This window comes from Anas acuta, chromosome 7, assembly GCF_963932015.1.
Source record: "Anas acuta chromosome 7, bAnaAcu1.1, whole genome shotgun sequence".
NCBI classification, from domain to species: Eukaryota; Metazoa; Chordata; class Aves; order Anseriformes; family Anatidae; genus Anas; species Anas acuta.
In genome coordinates, this window is record NC_088985.1 from 19,778,181 (window position 1) to 19,802,252 (window position 24,072).

Here is a 24,072-nt window from a genome sequence, read left to right on the forward strand (position 1 = left end):
GTCACAAGAGTACAAGAAGATAAATACAACTCCATGCAGAGACACTAGTGTAGAAACCAGAATACACTTCAGAAGGACTTCTTAGAGAAGTCCTCATGTGTTAGTATGAGATGAATAAGCAGTGGCAGAGCAAGCAGACCCAAATATAAACAATTTTTCTTTTATGACTTTTTGATCTTGTTCCTTTCCACATGCTGCTGGCTCCTTTCACTACATCACCAAGAAAATGATCAGAATTAAAGTTCCCAAAGGGTGGAGTTCAGATGCAGCTCTCAGTGCTGTTGCAGCACCCAACAGACTTTGAGTCATAGAAGTCAGAAGAATGAAAAACAGCTAAATCCAAATATTTAGATCTTATTAAAACAAACAAACAAACACACCTCCCTTCCACTACACCTTCTTTACAAATCCAGAATTGTACCAGAAACTCACAGCTGCTTTCCTTTCTGTGCCAAGCTACAAAAGAGGACCTTGTTCTGGGTTTCAGATTTGAGTTGGCAACAGAGACACTGTACAGATTCAAACGTACTGGCCTTTAGGATGCAGAAAACAATTTTAAACCTTTCTGCCTAGAAATGCTTGTATACAAAATTTTAGCTTTGCCCATCGAAGCAGTATGAAGCTTGCAGGCAGATACTGCACTGAAACCTCCCTCCTGCCCCAAGGGGAGCCACAGCCCACCCTGAGCAGCTGGGAGACTCCAGCCCCAGGCACACAAGGGCTGCTGCACAAAGCTAATGGGCGCTGGCTCCTCTGCACCACAACAGGGAGGAACAGTCTGCTAATGATTTTAAATACAGACAAGGGCTCTCCATTCCTTTGAACAGAATTTCTCGCTCATCTTTAATCACGCTCCCATACAAACGAGACTGGCCCTCAGAGGCCTGCTCTCTTAGCTCAGGATTGCCAGGGACAGACATCCTGACCCTTCTGCTCAGAGACACTTTCAGCTCCAGACCAGAGGAAAAACCTTAACTGTCTGCAAACACAGCACATCAATGCATTTGGTAGAAGCAGGGGCCTTAACTCAAGGTATTGTTGCAAAGTTGCTTTATAGATACCGGTAGGTATTTTTGCCTCAAGGGAACTGAATAGCTCAAGGCTGCTAGGTGCAGAGTGCTAGTGCTCTCTCTCCCAGCAAAGCTGACAGAATCGCTCCCAAAGTGCTCAGGTGGTTCCTGGAACTGCATTTCATGTGGCTTCAGAGACACCTGCTAAGGGCATTGGCTGCAAGCATTGACCTCGGAGTAGCGTGCCACCTCCTAGGCCTCAGTAAGTCATTCTGTCAGCTCTCTCCAGGGCCCAGAACATGGAAGATCAAACAGAAAGGTTGGAGCTAGGTAACTTGCCAAAGGTCTGACAGAGCACCACAGCAGCAGCGGGAATTGAAATCCATATTTCAAAGCCCTATTTAGTGAAAATTCTTGCTTTTTTGACTGTCCTTAGTCTGGTATGCATACATGGGGAAGCACAAAGCATAAGGCTGCCATTATGCCACATGTACCTGTCCTGCCCAGAGTTCCTGTTCAAAGAACCCAGAACAGCCCTCCAGCTGCAGCTCTCCCTTTATAACAGCTGTTTCCAATGAGGAAACCTTGGAAGCATTTTTTTTTTTGCCATGAATTTTATTCACATAAGCTTAACCTTCAGAAAAGCAACATCTGTGGAGCCAAGCCTTACAGCCCCTTTCTCTGTATGGAAACAGAAGCTCAGGAGAAGCAGGACTGGACTTCCAGTAAATGTTCCTGCCTCATTCCATGTAAAAGGAGGAACATTTATGTCCTCAGATGAAGCTGCTGCCAGGTTCTGCTGAAGTTGGCAACTTGTTTTTTTCTTCAGACCATTTCCCTTCCTCCCCTGCCACATCTGGTTTGCCTTTCTCCTATTTCTTACATAGTTCTGCTTATTGATGTGCTTGGGTATTGTCATTATATCAACTCCACCAAAAATGTACACAACTACAAATGTTTGTATATGTGTATATATTTACGTGCTTGCAATGCTTTGGTGTGGATAGCAGTGGTGTTTCCAGTGAGGGTGAAACTGAGCTGGCCACGCACATGCTGCTGCAGTGTGTGGGGAGGCAAACAGCAGCTCCAAGGGTGAGTTATGAAAGTGCTGGTGGATAGGTAAGTCAAGGCCCAAAGAACGCTTGCCTTCAGTACTAAAGCAAGCAGTGACTTGAAGCCTTTGATTGTAGACAGGCAGCAACAAAGATCTTGACAAATGGACAAAACCTGCACCCAGCAGCTGAGAACAATTGCAATGATTCACCTTCCCTGACTGACTCTTCATGATTGTCCTAAAGGTGAGGATCAGATTCAGGGCTCTAAGATCTCCCTGATAATGAAAGAAGGTGAAAAATGAGGTGGATGAATTCTGTCAAGGTGAAGGGCAACTGTATTAGGGGAATCTTTGCACAATGAGAAAAAAATAGCCTTGATCTTTGGATTATGAAAAGAAACAAAAAATATTAGCAAATAAGTAAAAGGTCATTAAGTGCTTGAGTGCTTGATCAGGAAAATTGACAGAATCTACAAGGGAAAGACAGAGGAATGGAGCAGTGCAGTAAATAGTGATATGTGCTTGCCATGTTTTTTTTGTATTTGTATCTATAGATACAGGCACATATCCATGCACGTATGGGATATCCGAGTTGGAAGTTAACGTGGAAGCTGAGAGCAAACTTGTGATCACCTTTTAAAAAGCTTATAAAGTTCAGAAAAATAAAGTCTGGGGATTTAGTATTACACAGCATGCAAATAAAAGAAACAAGCTTTGGATCAAAACCCATTTATTCTGTTTCAGTTCATTTTTTTCCTAAAGAAACATGCACCTTTGCAGGTGACACGTTTTATTTCCACATTTTGGAATCAGTCTGAGGGGATTTTAATGTTCAGCTTTCACTTGGTTTTGGTAACGAGGAAAACGAAGTTTTAAATTGCTGTTATTGTACAGTGTAAGGCCAGCTCATAAATTGACATGGTTTAAAGTTTCTTGGAGCAGAACTAACAAGAGTGCTCTAAACTCTCGTTGACTTTTCAGTCAAATGCCTAATTTCCTTAAATGCTTTTAAATCCCCACAGGTTTAATGATAATTACAAGTAAAAGATGATCAAATTTTCAAAAGTTCTAGCAGAAGATTTTCATGAGTCACTAAATGATTTTTAGATCTCAGATCTTAGACCTTGTCCCAGAGAATAACACAAAGGCAGATAAACAGCTTAACGTCAGTGCTATCTATAAACTAATTCAAGGGCCCTGGTACTAGGTGGAGAACAGATCCCTTCTGTGGTTTCAGATGAGTACTTCTGTGCATTTCAGATACCATTAAATTGCTTTAAAGAGGCACCAGCAAGGATATTAGACCTCAGAATCGTGGTTTCTTATGCAAAAATTCTGACAAGACTTAACATGAACGGAAGCACTTCAGCTCTTCTGTACTGACACACAGACTACAGAGAACTCTTAAAAATCTAAGGCTAGTGTTCTGTTTCAGTTGTCAGGATCAGATGTATGATTAATAAAAGTACAAGTAATAAATGAAGATTTGGTTTAATCTTTGACCTTTTAGACATAAAAAAAATGTATCAGGTGAGTTTGACTTTTGTTTTGTTTTAATTTCAACTTCTGCCTGGAGATTCCTTTCTTGATATGTCATCTGTATTACCCTAGACTTATCTATTGAACTGAGGAACTGGTTTATGCTACCAATCACTTCAAATAAACCAAAACCTTGAAAGCAAACAAACCCATACGCCAGGTATGCCCTATGCTGTTACTGATGTCAATGTCACACAAGCAAAGTGACCTGGCAAACAGAAGAAAGATGCAAGATAAAAGGAAGTGAGAAGGACAACTTTAGGTGCTTTTATAGGATGAGCAAGTAGCAGTGTACACAAATGCCACCTTAAACCCCTGCTTATAAAGCTTTCTCTTGCTCAGTGCTTTGTAATGTTTAAGTCTACTTAAGTTGATTTTTTTTGATGTGCTTTATCTGCCTTAGGCTGAACTGTGAGGTCTCAGTTAAAAAAAAAAAAAAAAAAAGAAAGGCTCAGCCATTTTTAAGTTAACATCTAGTATTAAAAACACGTGTATTGCAATACATGCTTTCATGCTCCCTTGTTTTCAAGAATCTGAAATTTCATGAGGAGACCACTATGCCACCTGGGATGTGCTGCTCAAGGTGGCTGCAATGTCCAGTCCTAGCTTAGAGCTGAATTCACAGCCATGGGAAGGCCACCTCTACTGCAGCAGCCCAATATTTAGTGTTGAGGTGAGCCCAGGCATAATATGCAACTGCTCTAGGTACATTAATTTTCTCAAGGATGTAGCATCTCCCTTGCATCAACACAGCTCAGGCACCATTCCCTCTAGCTCCTGCTCACAATTACTTTGCTCCATAAGAGGCATTGCCATTAATCATGATCATGCTGGCTCCCTAGCCAGAGAGGTTTCAGGAGCCTGTGAAATGCCCCCACCTCTATTCAGTATCCCTATAAACATGAGGTATTGTTATTGCTTTGAGATTTGTTTGTATCAGCTTCTGCTAGCTAGCAGCAAATGATGAAATGTCTCCAACATAGTCACAGCTCATTTAGGAAGTCAGAAGAACCTTTCCAAATAGGAATAGATCAACAATAATTAACACGAGGAGCAACTACTAAACCACCAATTGCTTGGAGCAGCATGACACCACTTTGCCTCTGCTGCGACTTGTGTGTTTCATCCTGAGTGGGAATGCTAGAGCACCTGCACTCTAATTATCTCCGAGGATGCTTCAGGGGTTAGACTGTCAAATAAGTGACAGTATGCTCAAATCAATTAAACCCTTGTGACTTGACTCAAATAATATTTCCCAATAGGAAATTGCAGTGCAGACAGAACATGTTCACTTCCAAACCTGGATCACAGCAGAAGTAACAGCTTGTTAGCTGGACTTCTCAGCGCACAGTGGCATGGTCACTGTCTTAAAACAATACCTGCTGAAAAGCAGATAAATTTAGGGTACAACATGTTCTATGCTGATACTAACATTGTTTGCCTGCCAAGCAACAGGTTATCAGGCACCTTGGCACCAGCCTCTCACTGGAAAATGAAAGTTCCTACTGGAAAAGGTGGTGTTGGGAGCCCAGGTACATTTGGGGTTCAGCTCCTTCCACTCGCACAAACCCTTCCTTCAAAATCTGTCTGACATCACCAGCTCTTAAAGAGCTGTTCATCTCCTGAAGTGTCTTTCTTAGAATGATAAAAAGACAACAAAGACAACTTCTGTCCCTCTGTACAGATGTCCTAGGAAAAAAAAAAAAGCCATTTCCTTGCAGGAAAAAAAAAAAAAAGCACCCCAGTCCTACTGCAAAATTAAGTATGTGGTAGTAATGGCAATTGGGGATGACAAGGAGGAGAAAGACCAGGTTCCAAAGCTTTTTTTTTTTTCCCCAGTATGTTATGTGGACTGCCTTGTACTAAGAGATATCTGCTTTCCTTTATCCTTCTTTCTCCCGCTCCAGAAAACTGATCCTTGCAGCCTTTCCTCAATATATTCCAAATCTAGAAAGCTACAACAAGCTCAACCCTTAAAAGTGATGAAGTGTGCAACTGCCCAGGCTATGGTAACCTCTTGATCATTTCAGTGGTCTCTGGCCTGGACTGAAGGGAAACGAATTCTTCTGAAGCCAGCAGAAACCACGCACTCAGATGGAGATGCTCCATTCAGCGCAGCCCAATGGCAGAAGGCATGTGCCAGCCCCTGTAAGGCACATTGCAGGAGGCCTATCTGAAATAAGACAGCTATGAATTTGAAGGTACTATACATATATTATATATATATAATATATAGTTGCATATATATAATATGCAACTGCTCTAGGTACATTAATTTTCTCAAGGATGTAGCATCTCCCTTGCATCAACACAGCTCATATATATAATATATATATATGTGTATATATATCACAAATGCATGCACAGAAGACTCAGAAAATAGTTGCACATCTGTACAAAGCAGGTCGCATGGTTCAACATGGTTCTCCAAAGCAACAAGTGCTAGACACTTCTGAGGAATGTATCAAATTATATATTCCAACTGTGGTTATGTTTACACACTATTATAAGTGAGGAAATTCCTTCCTGACCAAAGATGATGATCCTTCATGCTTTGAAATATCTGAATGGAAATGACTGGATAATTTTTATGCATTACCATGCAACCACAAGCAATTTTCTAGCTCTCATAAATTTCTTCAAATCTTTAACACTGAAGACAAAAGTCAAGGGAAATTTTAAATCCTGATGAGCAGTGAGTTACCACAACATCAGAATAGCAAAATCTGATCTATATTTCTTTGAAATTTTCATTCTAGAAATTCAATACCCAACTGCTGCTAATACCCAACTTCTTTCAGCATTTTTGCGTTCCCATTTTCCAGGTATGCTCACTGATAGGAGTGAAGTTGTTCCCATGCCTTCTAAGTAAGTCTCATTACAACTATTTCCTCTTCCCCCTTGCACCTCATAAGCCTAATTTTTCTTTCTTTCTTCTTTCTTTTCTTTCTTCTGCAACTAACTCCACTATGAAAGTTAAAAATACAGTGAGGGAGTCTTCAAAGATGATATTGCTGCCATCTTAGTCAAAGCTATGGACTTTGAACAAAGGAGAACTGAGGTGAAACCATCAGCTGGTACGGCTTTGGCTGCAGACAGCAGCGCTCTTAGCTAAGCCTGCAAAGGCTCAGATTCTTTGCAGACTGAATACAGAGTTCTTCAGAAATCCAAGCCAACCAATTACAAACGTTATTTTCTTCAGTGAAGTGACTGAAGCTTTACAAGCACAGTTTTGGCAGCAGCAAATACACGGCCTATCATTAAGGACACAACACTTACAGACTTTGTTTTCACAAAAATGAAGCTATTTGTTGCATTAATGCAGAAAAGGAATTGAAATGCAAAAGAATATATACTGTAAGCCTTTTGTAAAATGTTGACAAATTTTGGGAAAAAAAAAAACTTACCCAAATTAATGATGAGACAACGTAGATGATACCAATACTGATCTAAGTCAGAATTTAAATGCTCTGGGATATCCTGATCCAAGTCTTGCTATAGTTTGCACAGAATAGCAGTTTTATACCAGTCTCCTTCTGTATCTCGCTAAGTGTTGGTTACCCAATGAATCTTCTAAACATGACTGTTACACAGTACTCTTTACTGTGGCAATACTGGTGTTTGGCAAAAAGGACAATTTGTTCTTGTCACTTGGGCTAAGCACTGCAGCCACTCAGAACACAGCGGTGGATGGCTAATGGAATTGAGGTTATGCTGATGCACAAAGCAGGGGCCTCAAATCTTTGTGCTTTCAGACAGTTGTCAGTGAACTGCCAGCAGAACAATGCTTTAGAAAAATCAATTCTGCTTCTCTCTACCCAGTGGCAATGGACAAATTCATCCCAGTTAACAGCATTATCAAAAAGTCCATAAAAGTTCCTTTGAAGTTGTTAATCATTAGCAGATGTAACCTCACTTTTCAAAAAAACACGCTGATTTAGATGTTTCAACAAGAAATGAAAAGAGCCTGGTACGTAAACAACAACTCATCCAAAGAAATGTCTTCAGCTGGTGGATTTGTTCCCAGTGAAATTCAAGAGAGCATTGCACAGATCATTTTCTTTGAGACTCAGTGGGTTTCCCCATGGAAGCCCTGTCTGCAGCATTCACTGCCATTACAGCACACTGGGATATTACAGACATACCCTCCCACTGCATCCCATCTCAATGCTTCCAAGTCTTCCACAGGTTAGGCCAAAGGCATGTGCACAGGTATTGCCTCTTCTGCGAGCTCACATACCTTTGCTCACCTATTGTAGAGGCACAATAAAGCTCAGATGTGCCTTGGCACAGCTGAGGACAGCAGTTTGTAAAGGCACATTTATATTTTGGAACTATTCATGTTTTTCAACCCACATGGTAGAATTGCCTCAAGCATTGCCTTGCAAGCTTCCATTCCAACAGTGCAGAAAACTCATGGATACCAAAGCCCTCAGCCACTGACCTGTTGTTGTCCAGCTCCTCCAGACAACAGCAACCTGCTTCTGGGCTTATATGACCTTCCCCAGCTGTAGTTCTGTACTTGTGGGCTGGAGCAAACTCCAGGAAAGTGACCTTCTTCATGCAGAAATCCTTGAATTTTCTGATGGTCTTCCAATACCTGCATGGCACCTTTGAGTGCTCTGTGCTGGGAGGTTTTCTCTGGAATGGTTAGGTGGCTGAATGGAAATCCTTATGTGTGAAAAACTTCTCCACTATGCCAGCACATACAATGTCTTAGCAAAGTGTGCTGACACTTAAGAGCTACAACTCACTGCTAGAAGGTCCTCCAAACTATCTTATACTCTTCCCTAATTTGCAGCAATATGTGCCACTTATCAGCCAAAACACTGACAGCAGGAGTGCCAACAGACAAGCAGGTCTTTGTCATGCTTCAAGCGAAGGCTGCTGACCAAAGCGACATCGTAGTCACAGTGGAAGCAGCTCTGTTTATTAACAAGGTAAACTAGAAGAATTTCCACAAAGGAACACAAAAAGGAGACACATGTCAAGGAAACATTAAAAGTCACGGGAATAAGCCCCACTTCAAGAAATGTTACCTTAAGAAAAGTCTCCGTAGAGAACCTGGAAGCCATAGAAGCCACAAGCTGAATTTTTCCTAGACCGGGTAAAAGGATGGGGAGGTTTACCCTGTGCTGTTACACATGCTAGTTTAGGACCCACACATTCTGGGGAAACCCCACCAGAATATTTTTTGTCTATTGTATAACATCCAGACACAGATGAAAACAAAGTTGTTATCTCAAGGAACTGTAAAGCCTTTCTCATTGCATATTGCACTACTCAGACTCTAGGGTTGCCAGTTTGGTTGCTTTTGCCAGAGTGACAATAACTATAAAAGTTAGATCTCATTACACAGATTTAGGCCACAGACATCTAGCACTTGGATGAGGCTGGTGGAATATCAGCATCATTGCTTGGAATGCTCTCTATAGGCAATGTATTTGGATATTTTTATGCTTACAGTAGCAGAAAGTCCATTTTGACAATGTTGACATCAGTGGGCCTGCCCCACAGATACACTTAGTCCAGCTGGCGCACGAAGAAGAATACAAGCAGGCAATAGGGTGCATCCGCCTCATAAGCCTCCTTCTCTTCACCCTGCTCCTTTCCTGAGAGCACTGAACCGTATGCAGTCATCATGCTACAAGAATTTTTGCCTTTGCTGTCAAAGGCAGGATAACAGCCAGAAGACAGGGATCTGTTCAGCCAGTGACGTGGTATATTAAAAAGCCTTCCAGCTTCTGTTTCAAAACAAAGAAATCTTGATAAGCCTGAAGCTAGCAGCTGCTGCCAGCAGCATGCTGCCTTCCTTACCTTGGGGACACCTGCTGAGCTGCTGCCTCTTTAATATTAGATTAAAACAGTGGCTTTCTATATAATGAATTATGTATCTGCAGTGAAGCTGTGGTATGCAGGGAGCCAGAGAAGAAAAAGTCTGGACACAGAAGAACCATTTGGTTTAATAGTCTGCAAGGCTGGAAAAAAAAAAATAAATCACTGATGGCTTTATATTTTGTCTGAGCCCCAGTCAGATAACAGAGGGGATCAGGGGAGTGTGGCAACTGCTTCTTCCTCCTCCCTTCCCCATTTGTTACTGAAAGCAAGCAGGTGAATCTGAAGTCCCTAAAAGGGTGTAAAAATTTAAAATAATGAGGAAAAAAATAACAGCTTTAAGCTTGCATGTCTTGTGACTGCAACCAGTTTTTAAAGACAGACAGTTGCTTTTAACCATTATTTTTATTTAAATGCTCCACAGCATGCAAGCAAGAACCCACAGATATTAGTAAAGTATTGCCTTGCCAGTCTGTTCCCTCCAGTTGCCTCTTTTTAAGAGACCTTCAACTATAACCTCTGAAGCCAATCTACAAGTGATTGCCAAACAGACAAAGCCTTCCAGAGATGAAATTTAATAATTCTTCTCCCCTATTTAATATATCTTAGGTGACCTGGGCATGTAGGCATGAAAGCATTATAAAAAGTGATTCGGAAGAGTGTGCATATATGCAAATATATATAGTAAAACATTTGTAAGACTTAAATGCTCCTGTATTTGCAAGTGTTCTAGACCTGTCCATGTTAAAGACTAAATACAAGGGAAGTCTGGTTCTCAGAAGGAGATGGACAGTAAAGATAGCCATTCATACCACACACCTTATGTTACGACTCAGTTTCCTCCTAACTTGTTGTGTTACTTATCTGTCTCATTAAAAATATCCAACCCAGCTTAGACTGGAAGACAGAAGGAACAGTAAGTATCACAGTAGCTGCAAACAATCTTATAACAAGGACATACAAGTGAAAGGGATTTTGATGTTTGCTTTAGCTATTAATAAATAAATAAAAAGAAATCAAAGATGTTGCACTGCTGGAATATACTTGTCACAGAACTAAGTATTACTGTTTTGGTTTTATGTAAGGGGAAAACAGGCACAGAGAGGTTAAAATTACTTCCCGAGGTCCTATTGTGTGTCAGTGGGAAAATGCCTTCTCTGTATTAAAACAGTTTTCAAATTCCACAGTGCAAAATTCCTACATACCAATATAGAACTGAGATACGGAGACACAAAATGACTTCCAGGGTGGTATTGGCTAGCGACTAGCAGAGTCAGGAATGAAAAACAGATATACCACCTCCAGGAGCCCTGAATTAATCAAACGTTGATTCTCACAAAGCAAGAAATACTGTCTGGAAGGTTTGTCATGTGCAACTGCAAAGGCAGTGCCAGTCCTAGAAAGCAGAAGGTGAAGAATGAGATGGAACAAGCTGAACAGCACGAAGACTGCTCCCCCAGCACAGGATGGAAAGCAGGCCACTTACTCACCAAAGCCGTACTCTTGAAATAGGAAAGCCACATTAGAAATTAGGAGTGTATTGTGTCTCGAAAAGCTGTTACTTCACTCAGCAGCCCAGTGGTTGCCTGGCACCTCCTCTATTTGGAGAGCTTCAACTCACGAGCTGAAGTCACCGCGCTCTCAGCAGCGCTCGCATGGCTCATTGAGAGGCACAGCGGTGTGTTGGCCAACGCTGCCTCTCGAGCACTACGCGCCTTGGCAGTGCTGTCCTCTCTGGCTGCTGAATCCCAGAGCCCTGCAGAGAGAGTGGCCTGGCTCCCACAGCCTCCTAGATACCGCTTGGATAAAGCCCCAGTTCCACTCAGATTTTACTACTGATGAGGGAGGTTTGCACTGGAGCCACATGCTCTGGAAGCCATTTGCTGCGTGACAGATGTGTCTCTGTGGGGCCCTGCCAGCTCCTTTCATGTCCCCATGCCCACGGAGCCCAGCACACCGCTTCCTGGAGCCTCTAGCTGCTCGGAGCAGCAAAGCCTCGGGGCCCGGCCTCCCCCCAAACTCCTTGCTTTGATCCCAGGCACCTCACCACAGCGTGTTTGCACCTCGTTGCATCCCAAAGGTATGGAATTAATTTATTTGCAGGGGATTTAAGACAGATTCCTCACTGGGGAAATGTTCCTGGAAAATACTACTCTCCAGGGTTCAAGATGTAATGTAGTCACCCAGCCCTGTTTTCTGCCTCATTGTGAGACTTTTGGCTTGTTTTCTCCACTAGAGCAGCCAGCAGATACATGGAGAGCTCAGTAAACAGAAGGGGTCATATCACACTGCCTGGGCATCAGAGTAGGAAGTAAAGCCACAACACCACAGTACCTATGTCCCCCTAATGATGGAGCTACCCAGGTGCTCTTCCCTCCCCACCAGTTAGACTGAACTGGTGATGCATGGTTGACTGGAGGAAGCTTTAACATAAGAACAAAATCACAAGAGCCCCTTTTCAACACAACTGGCAGATGCAGAGCATCCTCACCTCCAGTCCTGGTCCCTATTTCCCTCAAACCCCAAGGCTGTATGAAACAAACACTTCCTTTCGCTGAGACAGCCTCTTCCTAACACATATAAAACCACCCACACTCTGATCCCATCAGAGGGGAAAGAAAAACACAGCAGAGACAGAAGGGAGCAGGAGAGGCAACAGAGCTCAGGCACATAGCCGTGCTGGGGATGCACAAAGAGAAAAGCTCTGGGCGCGTCAGGAGCACACCAAGTCCTGCAGCTCGATAACATGCAAAAGGACCCAGCCAGAAGTCTCCAGGTACCCCAAGGCTGCTGGGTGCACGCTGCTCTGCTCAGGCAGCAGCCAGCCTCCCCCCCAGGAGCAGCAGCAGCCACACCACTTCTCTGCTGAACGGGACATCTCCCTGGTTGCTGAGTGCAGAGCGAGCCCACAACATTAAAGAACACCCCCTTCCTTTGAAGCCGAGGCTGTTTGGCTTCCCTGGCTACAAACTAAAACTGTGCCTTAATAATCCAGCTTTGAAGTCCTGTAAATCTACAGCTGTGACAAAGCAAAGACTGCTTGGCAATAACACACGCATTAATTTTTTTGGTGTTTTTTTTTCTTTTTATCCACTAGAAATCAAGGGACAGGTGAAAACCAACAGTGACTTGCCAGATCAGAGGAAGTTCTGACTGATGTTTTACAGCCCAGTTTTGAGTAGTGTTGAGCCAGAGCTCAATGAACGGCCAACAGAAGACAAATTTTATTGTAGGAGAGCTGACGAGAGAACAGCTGGTTTTAACAACAGGCTGCGGAACATGATAAATGTTTTTCACTGTTTTAATGCCTTGTTTAATGTGGGTGGGGGGACACGACTGTTAGGAGTTTGATGTTGCTTAAAACTGGAGAGAGAGGAAATAAGTGAGCTGCTACTTGTGTCTTTCCAGAACCTGTCATTGCTGTAGGTTTTACCAGGGGATCAGAGTAGGCTAAGGATACATCACCAGCTGAGACCTGCTGGAAATCTCCTCAGATTTTTTTTTTTAAGCACAACATGAGAGAACATTGTACTCTGTCTTACCTGTATTATTTCAGGGGTGTGCCAAGGCTCTCTCAACCCCTCCACCAAAACAAAACAAACAAACAAACAAAAAAAAATACAAACAGTGCAGAAAATTAATCCAAAAAGCATCCTAGCCTGGCCAAGTGCACTTGTGAAGAGACAAAATGGAAAACTAACTTAAGGAGAAACTTGGAGCTAACATTGTCCAAAAAGCTAAGAGAAATCCCTGCACTGCCTGGGATTTCAGGCAGTAAGATGTTGGAAAATCACATCCTAGTTCTCAGCTCTGCTGACCACTTCCTGCATTGACCTGGGAAAGTTCCCTCATTGAGGCTGAATCAGGAGTGTTAATTTGGGACTTTTCTTTCCCATGTGACCAACATTTCTGGCCACAAACTCGTTCATACCTCAGCTCCTGTCCGTCCCTAGGCCGTTTGAACGTATGGGAAAGATCATGCACAGACATCTCTGCTCTTGCTGGTTTGCTCCTCTGTTCACAGGCATTGGGAACAGCAAGCAAGGACAGACCCATTGGAGCCTGTGGCTACTACAGCTTTTATGCAACCACACTTTTGATACTATGCCTAGGGCACTCTGTAATCATTTAATGCCTTTTAACAACCGCATTTACTTACTGGGAAGAATTGAAATCTCCTTACTTAGATCACAGTAAAAACTGTACGAATGAAGTGCTTTCTGGAAGGGAGCTAGAAGGGATTGCCTCGAGTAACTGGATGGAGAGTGGTTCAAAAACTGGCAGGAGTCCAGCCTGTTCAAAGCAACATTAGTGACAGATAGATGTTAAACAGCTCACGGAGGCACCCAGCTACCTCAGCACTCCCTACCCAAATGCATTGACTCTGCCTTAATGTTTTGGCACTTCCCTTCCCAGGCTGTCCTGGAAGCAAGTGGAGAGAGGTTAACACAGAGCAGAAAGGGGATCAGAAGGGAGCAGGGTCCCCAGCCTGTCAGCATGCCTGGACCAAGAGATATTCAGACAGATAGATGGATTTCACACATCAAAAGGATTTGGCTGAAGCAGGCTCAGAGATGTAACACACCCTATCCTATTCGGTCCAGAAAGAAGCTTTTTGAGAAAATCTATTTGGGGTACTCATTTAGCTGAAGATTTTCATGTTGGTAGTGACTCCCTAAAATTATGACTAGTTGCTTGCTGTTTTTGGCTAAGCCTGCCTCAGCAACCTTTCCAAGACTCAGATTCTACCTGTATTGATTCCATTTTAAAAATAATCACTTCTTAGCCCCCTGTTCCTTGCACAGGCTGGGTACCAAGCTGCTCCTCACTTTCTTCTTGAGCATGCAAGTCTTTCTTCCCAAGCTGAGCTCTAGGGCTGGACAAGTCACAGTCACCACACTGCAGCACTAGCAACAGCCCCCAGCAGATGCAGCAGCACTAAGGCGAGCCCCACAGCCACAGTTCGTGTCCTGCTGCTGCTTTTTGAGGCTTAGCCCCAAACACACCTGCAAGAAGTCTGCCCCCAAGGATGCCAAATGACAGCAGAGCAGCAGCAAGCAGCAGTTCACTGGGCAAAGGTTCCCCAGTTTCATCCTGTAGCCTTTGGAGAGCCGCACTGACTCACGCTGGATGCCTAACGCCGAGCCCCAAGCCTCCACACCCTGTTGTGTCTAACACATCGCAGCTCCTTACCACAGTGGGGTAGGGAACATCTCCGAGCAAATAGGATGCACACACCCTGCTGCCTAAGAGACATCAGGGCTAGGTAATTTTATGTTCAGTTTGCACCTGCCAAAACAGCCTTGCTTTTCCTGGCTGTACACCCAGCCCTTTCCTGCACACACAGGTAAGGCAGGCACCTTTCATAAGTGTCTGTCTCGAGAGGTATTTCTGCTGTGACACACGAGGTAAGGGAAAGCAGCACCCATCAGCCACCCATCCTCAGTAGGAGAGCAAAAAGGGGGAGCAAAAATTGTCCAACACCCCCTTCTAAACTGGTATATACATGTATGCACATACAAAAAAAAAAGCAAGCAAACAAACAAACAAAAAAAACTTAAAAGCAAATGAATTAATTTTTTTTTTCTCATCCTTCTAATAAATGTTTTGTTGGTATAATTACATCCTTAGAAATTCATGAATAATTGCGCAAATTTGTGTACACCTGCACACATTTTGCTCAACAGAATACTAGAGATTGGTGCTAGCAACTACGAGTAAGCTTCTCACTTCTCACATCACCACTGTTATCTCTTGCTGTGCAGTCCCATTTTAAATAGGAACCCATCAGGAAAAACAAAGGTAGGTTAAAGAAAGCAAATTTCATTTCTGCAAAACCTTTTCTTCAACTTTAAACCTGCAATTAAAACCTACACTTCCAGCTTCTAGCTATGCCGTAGAAATGATTCCCATTCAAAAAAGGGATTAGGAATATGCATGCTATAAATGGTTAGCCAGGTAAGCAGGTCAGATCTCCTCAATTGCTCCATGTCCCAGCTACAAGCAATCATTGCTACTTTCCTTGATGCAGAACCCCTATCGGGACTGCTGGCTAGATAAATTTCACACTAAAGACACATGAAACAGAACGAGAAGAATACAATGTATTTCTCTATTAGGAGTTTATCGCGTTAATTTTTATAGTGCTAGAAGCAAGCTGCTCCCAGTTTTGTATCCACCTGGAGCCCACACAGCCATTCAATAAGCAAACATCACAACAGCGAGCTAAAAATCTTTGTGGAATCATGCACTCAGGTCACCCTGCATAGAAAAGATGCTAGGAGGAAACAAGCATTTCCTTCACTTAGTGTTATTTAGCTTGTTATTTCAGCATAGAGGAAAAAAATCTTTTTGTCAACAGAAACAAAATACTGGAGCATTACCCAGCTGCCTACCTAACTTATCAGGAAAAACAAATATACACAGACATTCAGCTTCTGTTTTGTTCTGCGTTAGGGATTTCGTCCCCGTGCAAAACATACGCTCCATGTTTAAAGGGTTAAACATTCTCTCGCTTAGTCGGCTTTAGTGAATGTAAAATGCAAGATAATAACATACACTGTATCTTGAACCAAAAATGTGCACAGCATAACAAAACCCCTGTGCTAACCGACCGGCACTATGAATAGACCCATTCCCACTGCTTGTTAATTCAAAATAAATCCTTTACTGAGATTTAAAGCAAAACAGACAACACTAAACACACCAAAAATATCATGACTTACCCTTTCGGAGACACTTGTTTTTCTTAAGATATTTGGCAGTAAAAAACGGCATGGCTGCAACACTAAGGTTTCAGCCAAAGCTGACCTTTTATTACCAAGTGCTAAGAGCAGAATGACTGGACCAAAGAGAGAAAGCAAATTATTATACCAGATCTTTAAAATGCTCAATGATGAGCAAGGGGAATTCAGAGTGGGATAAAGTATGTCAAGTTGCACGGTGGGGATTGCAGATATCTTTCTGCTCATTAGCACTGCTGTTCGAGTTATTTAAAGTGTGCTCGGGGGAAATGAGGACAATTTCCATGACAATATGTACAGTATCATATAAGGAGGAAGCATTTTTTCAGGCAGAACTTCTGCATTACTCAGCTGCTACAGCAACCAACAATACGTTGAGAAGGAAAAAGACACCATCAGGTTTGAATAACATAAAAAAAGATTTTATTAACCAGTTCTTGTCTAGAGAGAGGTTTACAGTTATACATTTTCCACATCACTTTACCAGGCTATCCCTGCATCTTGTTCCTATGCACTTCTGAAGAAAGGAAGCTTTGCTAAGCAGTTAAATAAATTATCAGGGGTTTCAATTCCAGTTAGTTACCCCAATACTCCTATGCCTCAGTTTCCCTGTCTTTCAGATGGGATGACAATGCTACAATTTGCATTTGTAAAAACCTTTGAGGTTCTTGGGAAGTGGGTCCTAGGAGAAGAACAAGTGCTTAACCCCACTGCTTCACACTCTGTGATTACAGCTGCTTATGTTCCCTCATGCTGCTATAATGCTTTGAGGACCAAAGACCACCAAAATCTCTCTTGCTTTTTTTTTTTTTTTTTTTTTTCAGCCAGGATGATCCAATCTGGAAATTCTCTCTTATTCTTCTTGTTTCTGCTACCTCAACAGACAGTGTAAAGCAATTTGGTGCTGACTTCATATTCCTTTCTAACTGCATAAAGTTAGGATAGGACATTTAATGGCAACTACATTTACCCACGCTAGTGCTCCTCCCAGTCATCTGCCACTGCTTCACTCTACTGCCACGTATCGCCTGCCCAGGCACCCCTTCCACCCTCACTCCTTGGAATAGGAAGGAACATGAAGGACAATTCCACAAATTGGGCCATGTAGTCTTGGGCACACTCATTTCTCTATGCCTCAGGTCTTCTTATGTGTAATGAACAGAAAATGGCACTTGCTTTTAGAAACTCAGGGACTTGTCATGGAAAATGTGTAAAAGCAAGCGATCTGTATTTCCATGGGTGTTTCAGCTCTTGGCTTTTACTGCTTCCAGTCTTTGGGGTACTGCCAAGTCACCATTGCACGGAGATGCAAGTAAACCAGTTGGCTGCCAGGGAGAATGTTTATAACCTCTTGCATGACTGGATTTGAAGTCAGCTTTCTAGACTAGCAAAGCAAATGATCTGAATGAAGCCAGTACTACTCTTACAAGAACAAATAACTCTATAATGAAAAGTATACAAGCTAGGAAGCTAGGGGTGCATGGCACCACACATAGATCTAATAGCAGGGCTTTTTTTTTTTTTTCTTTTTTAGAAATATGAAAAACTTTACCATAGTTTAGCATTAATAAATCCTGTAATATTCAATACATGCCATTGTTACTGCATCTGTACCACCACACCAACCCAAATTCTCTCATCACATCACTGCCAGGTAACTGCCACATGTCACCTGCTGCTGCAGGCTGGGGGCTGGACATGGAGATGAACCTGGAATGGATTTTGGGGGGGCCAAGCTAGTTACTGTCCTGCTCTCGGAGGCAGCCCAATACCTTCTGCTCCAGAAGCTGGAATAATCTTGCATGCATTAATATACATAGACCTCCTGCTTGAGCTGGGAGTTGGGCCAGAGGACTTCTAGAAGTCCCTCCAGCCATAACCACTGTGATTCTGCCTGCTCCATCCATGATCAGGCAGCATTTAACCGAACATCTCTCCTCCAAAGACTGAAGGACACCACAATGTGCAAGTAGGGAAGGAATCGGTCAAAGTCTGTCTATGCTGTATTTAATCTGGAAACGATGCCTGATCCTAATCTCATGTCATCCAAGAAGAGGATCTGACACAATTTTCTCTCTTACTAATGCAATTACAGCCATTCAAATCATTCCGCAGAATCTGAAGTCTGGAGGGTGGCGAGGCTTTCTGCCACTCTTCATTCCTTCAGAAGACCCAAACCAAAGATTTACGCTAGAATCTGGTTATTTTGAAGGAGAAACTCAGTAGTTTCCTCACAGAATTCATCCCTGAACCTCATGCTACTTCCTCCCACCGTCACTGTGCGGTATGTGGGAAAGAAGATCAAGCCCAAAAAGCCCTTGGAACATCCCCTTTCTCCTTCAGCTTCCTCTTTGCCAGACAACATGCTCCCCGGACAATGACAGGCTGGAGTTTCTGCTGAAGCAAGTGTGCCTTTTTCCTCACAGTAAATTTAAAATAAAAAAATACCCAGTAAAACCACAGCACCCCAAGGGAATTCCCTTCTCTGCCAGTTTAACACAGGGCAAATTTAGCCTAATGCAGTAATCCCTCCCAGCTGCCTATAAAACTGGCCCTTTTATGACCTCGCACAAAACCCTACTGCTTTCAGCTCCAGTACCCTACACATTATGCCTCACTTCCAGCTCTGCCCTTGGAGCTAGAAGCAGAGGTTGCCCTCCTGCTAGACTCACCATTTCCAGAGAGAACCCTGGGCTTACACAAACATTTCTCTCTAACCCAGGGCACCGAAACACAGGCTGTCTTCCACTCCCCACCTCCTGCTGCCGCAATCTCCTTTGGGGGATCCCAAGACCTTGCTTCTTCAAGACAGGGGAACTGTTTAGTCTTCATTCCCCCGGCATTACTCTGTTGCTCAGGCACAGCTTTCCTTAATCAGCTCTCCAAACAGAGATCACGACAATTTGTACCCTGAAAAAATCTGCAGATACTAGGAACAGACTGAATTGGATCCAAACCCTTAAATATATCATTCACGCAGCTTTCAGTCTGCTTCCTATAGTAACACTTTCAGAAAGGATTATATATAACTGGGACTGCATGAAATCTAAATATTTTTGTTATATACCAGCACTCCAAAAACACAGAGACCGACCGCATAGCACATGTAACACACGATCTCTGCTGTTAGCTGCAGGCTGCCCGCAGCAGAGAAAAGCACCTCAGACTCTTATCACTGCATTTTCTGTAACAAGTTTCAGTATCAGATTTCAAAATGCTTTACTAAGAAAGCCAGCATCATCCTCCCCATCTTACAAATAGGAACTGGAGAAAGGTATCATGACTTCTGCACAATGACCGCAAGACAAAAAAAGGGAGTAAGATGGAGGGAGATTTTTCTGAATGTGCAGAAGTGATCAGCATGTATGTTTTTAGGTTTCCTAACCCTGTAGCCCAAGAGGATTTCACCACCTTACAGGAACGATGGAGTGACAGGCAACAGACATGAAAACTGCTGCTTTCTATTAAAGCAGTTAGTCATGGCCGCATGTTGGAATTTTCCTCCGAGTTACAGCCTTGGGGGACTTTCTGCTGTTATTTCCCACCTGGGCAAAGTCAGCATGAAACCCAAAGAGAAAAAGGTGACAGGACTCTACCTTCCTGCTAAAACACATGCTACAGCTTATGTGGTAAGAGCACATGGCTCCCATCACCCTTGAAGGAGAGGAATGGCAGTGCCTGGTGGGGAAGGAGGTGCTGAGAGTGCAGCAGGTGCCCTCCAGCCCCCAGCACGATGGAGGAGCAGGGGCTCCCTCCCTGCTCTCCAAAGCCAGGCTGGGGCTGGAAGGGGACCGAGCTTGGGGTCAGTGGACAGCCTGGCCTCACGCTGGGCAAAAGCTGCCATGCTGTGTGAGCCCTGGCACAGAAAGGAGACCAGATGACTGCAACATGGCTCAGTCCAGCCTGCTGCCATACCACGGGTTTCTGCTTTATCAGATGGCAAGAGCACACACTCAGGGTGCCCATTTAAAAAGATTTCTCCTCGCCTCCCCAGCCACAAAGTGATCTGGGAGAAATTCCTGTCTGTTGCTGATCAGGCAGATAAAAGCTGCCTTTTCTCCTTTCAGCAGTTAAAAACAGCCTGCCCTGAAACAAGCAGGGTCATTTTAGTCTGTGGCCACATACATAAATTCTATCTACAGAACAAAGGAATCTCAGGTCAATTAAAAAGATCCTGTGGCTACAATATTCTTCTGAGAAGATGCCATCTCCATATGCTCATTACAGCCACATAAATCCCACCCCCTCACTTGCCTCGAGCAAGTAATTGTCTTTAAAAGCAAGCAAAATAATTATTTTTCCAACAGAGTTGTCATCATTAATTATGGCCAGGATAGCCAAGTAGGAGCTCATGCCTGGGCTTTTAAATGCTTGTAGCTAGTTAGCGTGCCTGTAACTTTACAGCTTTTTTTTTGCAGTCTTAACATTAACATACTATGGCTTCATTAAATCAAGGCACTCACTGATGAGCTAAGCGATTCATTTGCAGAACACCAAGACTCTTCATGCTTATCTGTCCCACAGCAAGAATGGGTTTTAAGGGCTGCACAGTTTATGCCTGCACTATGGGTACGTTCAGGCAGCTCTGGCTGTATTCCTAAAGTCATGTGTTTCGGTGAAGTAAGGATTTACAAACTGTGAAGGCTGCAATTTACAGGAATTTGCCAAAAGTCCACTGAGTTACAGGCATATCACTACTCTACTGCTCACCTTTGTAAAGCCCTGTGGCTACAGTTCATAAACATGTGATAGGAACTTCCTAAAGAGAAATAAAAATTAATGCAAACTTTTGGCTGGCTTCTGTACCTCTCACTGAGCCAAGTCTCCCCCTGAAGTTGATGGGAATTTCCCTGCATAAAGACCACAGAATTTGTCCTACCTTCCTCTTCTAGTTTAACGGGTGAGAGGGAGAAGCAACAGACCCTGTTTCGCTAGGACATCTCTGTAGTTCTCCATTCTGCTTACCAGGGCATGTTAAGCTGAAGGCAGTGATGCGTTGAAAGGCCACTTGGTACACAAGATTGTGTGAAGTCCTCTGAAAGTTTCCAGAAGGCATTCTTTATCTTAATTCATTTTTAAATGACACTTCTCTCAAATAACGGTGACTTTTGTTTGTCAACCAGCCTGCACAGATCTGGTTTCTGAATCACTGCCACCCCAGGCATTCACAAATCTCAGGTCAGCTGACCAAAATCATGAGACTGGCTTCTAACCAACGGGACTTTCTCATTATTATTTATCTTTTATTTTCTAAGCTTATACAGATCCTACTCAGCAGCTTTAAAATAAAGCCACAAGCTGTTAAAAAATAAAATATAAAAATAAAAAACACCTTTCTATTAATGAAAGCAGCAAGTGTGACATAGTCATGGTATTCAGAATTAGGGTTTGTAAGGAAAGTGCACACACAATAAGACCCAACATGTGAATTCAGGCTTAAGTATTTCTTCTACCTGAGCAAGCAGCCTGGTCTTTATGACCTTCGTAAAGCCAAAGCTCAAAGTAGGTAGATCCAGATTTTCTGAACAGTACAGACCCATGATTTTGCTTCAGGATCCCTTGTAAATATGCTCAAGAATCTTTGCTCTCCCTCCTCAGGATCTCCACCTGCATCAGTCCAGCCCAAGTCTAAGCCACAGCAAAATACAGCCATCCTTCAGCTATGTCATCTCCACCTGCTGCTAGGATTTTTGAGAGCAAGTCTCATTTTCCTCTGAAGTGCAGTAACCTGTATCCCTACGTGATTGCTCCTATGGAATTTGAGAAACATATGCTCGGGGGGGACACGGACAGACTAGCAGCTCTATAGTTTACGCTGTGTCCTTACAGCAAAGGTCCTTATATCACCTAGTGTGGTTCCGACAACTGACGGCAGGTTAGCACACTGCGGAGAAGTGCCATACATTTGCAATAAAAATTTTGCATATAGATAGGAGGGCAATTTGAGATGACCTTGAAAATCCTGCAGAAAGACACACTTTTGCATGGGGACATGATCTGAACACCAGGGACATTTTGACTTTCTCTTAAAAGTCTGCTGCTGCTTTAACATGGACTTGAGGGGCCAGGGAGCCACTGTTCCCATGGGGAAAGAAGACTGCACCTTGGTCACAGTGCAGGCCCAAGGAAAACCCCACAGACTTGTTACATTTTGCTTAGTTCACTTTGGAAGTGGAATACATGAAATTATGTAGGTGCCTAAAACAAAATGAGGACATAAATACATCTATGGCACTAGCAAAGAATGGCTCAAAATGGAACTGATTTAGCAACGTACTTTTAGCGGTGGAACTGAGTACAAAGCATAGTTTTAGTGACACACTAGGTAAAAGAGGACTGGATAATCACTGTAAACCTGCAAGCATTAAGAGAGCAGGGAAGAAGCCTTTGCTTACATCTTCAGCACAGGAAATATGTGCAATCCCACTCCCAGTCCTCTTGTCTTTAGCACAGCCATCTCTACTCTCAGCCCCAATCAGGATAACGAAAACAAAAAGGACAGGGATATGGGAGCTGAACAAAAAGACTACATGTGCAACATAAGCTAGCAGCACAGGTTCTGTGGGGATAGCTTCATCCTGCTGCTCCACAGCCACAAACCCCTGAGAATAACCCTCCAGTACCGTGCAGCCTCACTGCATCCTCCAGCACTGCTGGTAACCGGGAGTCAGAACCTTTCCCCATGTGTGCAATCAAGAGGATGAAAGCCCCAGGCAGCAGTTAAGATAAAAGTTTTTTTTTTTTTTTTTTTTTTTCCTCCTCTCCCTGAAGTGAGCTGTGATTTTCATCCCCATTGCACAATTGCCACTCCACAGTCCCTCAAGCATACATAATGCAACACAGTGATGCCAGCCTCACCATGCAAACCACCCCAGGCTTTTATAGGAGCAAGGGAAAAGACAGGAATAAATAGTAAAATGCAAATCAACCACATACTGAATTTCAAAGCTGCCTTTAATTACAATTTCTTCCTGTTTCCCCGGGTGTTGTAAGCACTGCTCTAAGCGAGCCACCCTGGTAAACAGAGTTGTGATCATCTTGTTAAGCTCATTCAAGTACTTTGTGTTTTCCTTGACAATTCAATGTCTTCAAAGCTGAAATCTAGGCTACAGCCAGACTGAAGCATCAAGGTACCAACAATGCCTTCAGTGTTTGTATTTTCCCATCCCTCCACCAGGCAGGAGACTGAGACTGAACTTCTCTCTTTCATGTAAAAGCATGAGGAAACCAAAGCGCAGGCTCCCCGCCTACCCAAGGATATGCCTTCCTTAAGGGCTACACCACTGCTCTCCTGTGACCTGCATCCCTCCAGCGCTGAGCCTAGGTCAGGACCCTTTCTATTCAGATGATTCTTCCTCAGAGCAGTGACCCAACAGTCCCTTTCTCTCCACCAGAGCTGACAGCAGGATAACACTCTCTCTTTGGAGCAGACAATGACAATAGTAATAGTCCCGACTAGAATACAAACTCTTTTGGTCAAACAAAAGCTGCCTTTACTTCAAGGTGCAGCAGAGAAAATAAATACAGTCATGATACTGGGCCAGATTCTCAGCAAGTAGAAGTCAATCAGCTCTAATGAGGTCAGTAATGCCTAATTTATCCTCAGCTGAGGATCTGGCCCCATTTCTTTCCTGTACATAACCACAGCTGAGGGCATTAGGCCCATTAGCTGGAATCCAGGGCTCTATTTCCACCAGGAGCATTCCCAGGAATGATGGAGGGTGTCAGCACAGACTGAAGAAGTACCCACTCTAGTATGCCTACAGCTTAGATTCACAAAGCTGCAGACCTACCTCCACAACTTATCCCATAGTTCACACTAAGCAAAAATTTCCTGTGACACCAGATAACTGATACCTAACAGCAGGCAGTTTCTGTAAGACAGCTGTAT

At 43.3% G+C, this 24,072-nt stretch overlaps 1 protein-coding gene across 14 annotated transcripts in view; it reads right to left on the reverse strand.

Moving 5' to 3' along the window:
- Positions 1-24,072, reverse strand: part of ARHGAP22 (Rho GTPase activating protein 22) — a 147,153-nt gene that overhangs the window by 45,901 nt on the left and 77,180 nt on the right. The window contains exon 1 of one of the 14 annotated variants that reach the window (XM_068687839.1): positions 16,164-16,409. The exons of 12 other annotated variants lie outside the window; for them this stretch is intronic. In XM_068687839.1, coding sequence (XP_068543940.1) covers positions 16,164-16,215 — 52 coding nt within the window. In that variant the 5' untranslated portion in view covers positions 16,216-16,409. Of the gene's footprint in view, positions 1-16,163; positions 16,410-24,072 lie in introns of those variants that run through there. One more of the 14 variants, XM_068687841.1, reaches the window with a different exon arrangement.